General features: G+C 59.1%; 3 protein-coding genes across 3 annotated transcripts; 2 read left to right on the plus strand and 1 right to left on the minus strand.

The window, feature by feature from the left end:
- The first annotated feature begins 1,575 nt into the window (after positions 1-1,575).
- GGTG_14226 (hypothetical protein) lies at positions 1,576-2,124 on the plus strand. The gene has a single exon (XM_009232153.1). It carries the CDS (start codon positions 1,780-1,782, stop codon positions 2,035-2,037), a length of 258 nt encoding a protein of 85 aa, XP_009230417.1. The 5' UTR covers positions 1,576-1,779; the 3' UTR covers positions 2,038-2,124.
- A 117-nt stretch (positions 2,125-2,241) lies between these two features.
- Positions 2,242-3,498, minus strand: GGTG_14227 (hypothetical protein). The gene has a single exon (XM_009232154.1). It carries the CDS (start codon positions 2,599-2,601, stop codon positions 2,344-2,346), a length of 258 nt encoding a protein of 85 aa, XP_009230418.1. The 5' UTR covers positions 2,602-3,498; the 3' UTR covers positions 2,242-2,343.
- Positions 2,919-3,918, plus strand: GGTG_14228 (hypothetical protein; the record flags this gene model as incomplete). Its single annotated transcript, XM_009232155.1, has 3 exons — positions 2,919-3,090; positions 3,234-3,330; positions 3,573-3,918. 3 exons carry the CDS (start codon positions 2,919-2,921, stop codon positions 3,916-3,918), a joined length of 615 nt encoding a protein of 204 aa, XP_009230419.1.
- Between the last annotated feature and the right edge of the window lie 232 nt (positions 3,919-4,150).

Genomic DNA, 4,150 nt, shown 5'->3' on the forward strand with positions numbered 1-4,150 from the left:
GAGAGAGAGAGAGAGAGAGAGAGAGTATATTTAACGTCAGTAAGTCGGGATCTCCCAGTCCCTGCCTCCCAGGGGGCATATGACGTGCTAGCGCTACCTGAGCTTGACACTAGGCTACATGTTGCTATCGAGGCGGCTAACAAAGACAAACCAAGGGGCAATCCCAAGGCACACGAAATTCGGGCCGCATTCCGGCGCTCCTTGTTGGTAAGCGGGCAATCGGCAAAAAAGGGCGAATGTCGCCGGGGCGCCATAGGCGCAGCTGTTGGTGGTAGAGAAAGCAGTTGGCCGGCAATATGCCGGAGTAAAGTGAGGGCCGGGCGGAGGGTCGCAATGTCCCCCCATTTGGACCCGGCCAAAGAAGAAGAAATCGGGGGCTGGAGGGCCTAGTTCCAACCCGGTGTGCTCCTTGTGTGTCGTATGTGGTCGACCGAGGAGGAGTTGCGTGAGGCTGCGACCGATGAAAGGTCGCGAGGATGGCGGGGGACGGCGGCGGCCGGGCCGGCTATTCGTCCAATGTGTTCTAACTGCTTGCCGGCCTGCAGTCTTCTTGTGCGTTCATCGTTTCGTCGCGTGTCGTGTACCCGCGAGGCGAAAGGAAGTTCAAGGGCGGTCTGGTGATGCGCGGAGGTTGGAGCAATCTGTCACGGGGTAGGGCCGAAGGCCTGTACGAGGTAATCACGATAAAGGTAAACGATCTGTAAGGGGTGAAGGCCTATATTGCTATAGGCTAGATACGACAACTTCAGCTTGACCTCGCAATCCCTAGAATTGCCTCGCTCAAGCTGCCTAAGTCCTGCGACCCCTGGGCCCGTGCACGGGTGCCTAAGGCACCCTCGCGATGCGGGCCTTCCTACCCCGTGGGACCTCCGTGGCTGAGGCCTCCGTGTGGCACGGCCCTCTGGGCCTGCGCCACCTCCGGGACAGTGGTCTGCCGTAACACCGGCAGGTCCCTTACAAGGAACGAAGCTGAAATTGATTGCACCACGTGATTTCAAAATTTTTCAACGAGTCAGTCACGTTTTTTCCGGCGAAGAATTATGATTGGCTGGGATTACGTAATCGGGTTGGGTTCTTTTTTTTGGGTTTGGTTTTGGGTGGGGCAGAAAGACCTTTCGTTCCTCAAGGCAATCGCGTGCCGTTTCTGGTTATCAGAGAGCCACTTCCGGCTCCTGCTCGTGGGTCCCATCGAAGGCGGAGCGTGAAGGGCGAATTTTGGCTGCTGAATGGTGGGGTAATGATGCCTCCGCAATTTTCAACCGAATCTGGCTTTTGCTACGTCACACGGCGTTCTCAGCATCAATGATCGTCATAGATCAGTTGTAAGCCATTCGTTATCTGGTTTAGTGTCGTGTCCGATCAAAACCCCACCCAACCCACCCAACCCAAAAGCCGCTTCTGGCTGTCGACGTTCTCCCGGGGATGGGACATCTCTCCCTTATCCCAGGACTGCCCTTGGCAATCCAGGAACATGACGCCACAGAGCCGGGGAAGATACGGGCTTAAACCGACGGGAACTCCGTCAACGGCGGGCTTAAACAAATCGTAGGACTCCTTCGCGGTACGGATGCATGGGCTTAGCACGGTTAAGCCTTCTACGGGTGCGGCGCAGGTGTAGGTGACAATAGCCGAAGTTAAATTGACGGATGCAATGCGGAGGCACGTCGGGCATGCGAGGGGTCGCGACCCGGGCCGGAGATTAAGGACCCCGGCGACGCCATCGTCCGCATCACCAAAAACCACCATCTGCGGCACCGACTTGCATATCCTAAAAGGGCGATGTGCCGCATCCTGGGCTATGAGGGCGTGAGCGTGATCGATGCGGTGGGCCCGACGTCACCGTGTTCAAGTCGGGCGACCGCAGTGCTGATCTCATGCATCACCGCCTGCAGCACCTACGACTATTGCCGCCGGGGTATATATTCCTACTGCCGCACCGGCGGCTGGATACTGGGCAACGTCATCGATGGAGGCGGAATATGTCCGCATCCCCCACGCCGCCACCAGCCTATACCCCATCTCCGAGGGCGCGGATGAGGAGGCGTTGGCGATGTTGAGCGACATCCTGCCCACCGACCTCGAATGTGGGGTGTTGAACGGCAAGGTGGCGCACGGCTCGACCGTAGCCATCGTAGGCTCCGGTCCCTGCCGGCCTGGCGGTCACTCTGGATGGTGAGGGTGTGCCCAAAATACAAAATGAAGTCGGCGTCTAGCATACAAACCATAGGATAGCAGCTTAAATGGTCCTAAAAGAAGTCACCATTCAGCGATACAGTTTAGGCGTCTAACAGAAGTCCTGAAAGCCTCTCGGCCAATGTGGTTATGGTTCCATTCACTCGAGGCTTAATAATCTCGGCTCCTCCGCGATCCATTGACAGCGCGGTTGACCAGCAGTCCCGCCACTGCCGCCTTGGCGACGAGCCATTTGTTACTGCTTCCGCGTTTATCGATTATCGTCTCGACCGCCGCCGCCGACAGAGCCGCCGTCGCCACCCGCGCACCCTTCCACCCTGCCGACACGGGCTCCTTGCGCAGGCGCAACATCTCCACTGCCGCGGCACCTGCGGCCGCCTCCACGGGGCCAACCCACTGCTCGCCCATCAGCTCGTGCAGCCCTGCGCGATCTAGGTGTTTCCGGCCCTCCGATGGCGCTTTGGCCGCGTGCTGCCAGCTGCTAGCACCGATATCCAGACATTGGCGGTGGCGCTGCTGCTGCCGCCGGTCAGATTGCGCATGCCTTTTTTGTGACCGCGAATTGACCGACCAGCCCTCGCGGCCGAGATGACGGTGTGGCTTGCCATCTTTATCGAAATAATTGTCGTCGGGATACTCGCAGTTGTATGGCTCATCCACCCTGAGAAGAGTCCCTGATACTAGACCAGACCCTCCTCCCCCGAATCTCCGTCGCAGCAGCAACCATGGGCGCCGCACCGCCCAGCGGCAGTGCCTCCTCCGACATCCAGGCCGGCGGCGTCATCTCCAACGACGGCGGCGCGGCCATAGTCACCCAGTACGGCGAGACCAAGCGCGGCCTGAGTCCCCGCCACGTCCAGTTCATGGCCATCGGCGGCTCGATTGGAACGGGACTCTGTAAGCTGACCACCCCTTTCCCGGAGACTCCCCCACGCGCCTCCCCCGCGATATGGGGTACCGCTTATTTGGGGCGCCGCGCCGGTAGCCGGTCAGAGCTTTCTGTGGTTCTGATTTGCTGACGAAAAATCACTCCCGAGCAGGGATCGGAATCGGCGGAGTGCTTACCAAGGCTGGACCGCTGTCGCTCGCTTTTGGCTACACGTTCTGGGGACTTCTCTACATCCGGCCGCTCAACCTGTGCGTCTGTTAGGGATCACCCTCACAAAAGAGGCAGGGCTGCAGTGTAGCGAAGGTTGATTTGACTATCTAGAAGTGACGAGTAGAAGGAGGGGATTGGTGCGTTGCACCGGGACCCTCGTGCAGGGTTTTCATGCAAGCGGCCACGCACGAGCCACGCACGAGCCACCCAGGCACGGGCCCCAAGCATTAAGCCTCAGCCACCGTGGCTCAGCGACTCCCCAGGCGCCACGCCACCACAGCGTCGCCGAAATGTGCGCCTACCTGCCGATCCGCGGCTCCATCTTCGAGCTCGCGAGCCGCTTCGTCGACCCAGCCCTCGGCTTTGCCATGGGCTGGACATACTTCTTCGCCGGCCTTATGCTCGTCTGCACCGAGTACTCTGCTATCGCCACCGTCATCCAGCACTGGGACCCCAGCACGAATCCCGCCGCGTGGATCGCCGTTGCCATGTTCTCGTGCATCATTGTCAACGTGGTTGCCGTCAAGTGGTACGGCGAGGCCGAGTTCATCATGGCGTCCACAAAAGTCCTGCTTCTTTTCGCCCTTATCCTGATCACCATCATCACCATGGCCGGTGGTCTATGACTGTGATGTGTTGTGGTGTAGAAAAAGGCAATGAGCCGGCTGAACGCATTGTATATGTATCCTGGAGGCAGTATTGTTGGAGGGGAAAAGGGAGGGCCTGTGTTACGCATTCCTAAGCGACGTAAACGCCGACGAAAACCCCCACTCCGAGGCAAGCAGCTTCTGCAAAGCGCGCTGGTTCACCCGCTGATGGACGCTCCAAGAGCTCATCGCGCCGGGTGTAATCTACTTC

This window comes from Gaeumannomyces tritici, assembly GCF_000145635.1.
Source record: "Gaeumannomyces tritici R3-111a-1 unplaced genomic scaffold supercont2.186, whole genome shotgun sequence".
Taxonomy (NCBI): domain Eukaryota; kingdom Fungi; phylum Ascomycota; class Sordariomycetes; order Magnaporthales; family Magnaporthaceae; genus Gaeumannomyces; species Gaeumannomyces tritici.

Coding starts and splice junctions, on each gene's coding strand:
- GGTG_14226 (XM_009232153.1), top strand. CDS start 1,780: ATGTGCCGCATCCTGGGCTATGAGGGCGTGAGCGTGATCGATGCGGTG.
- GGTG_14227 (XM_009232154.1), bottom strand. CDS start 2,601: ATGGGCGAGCAGTGGGTTGGCCCCGTGGAGGCGGCCGCAGGTGCCGCG.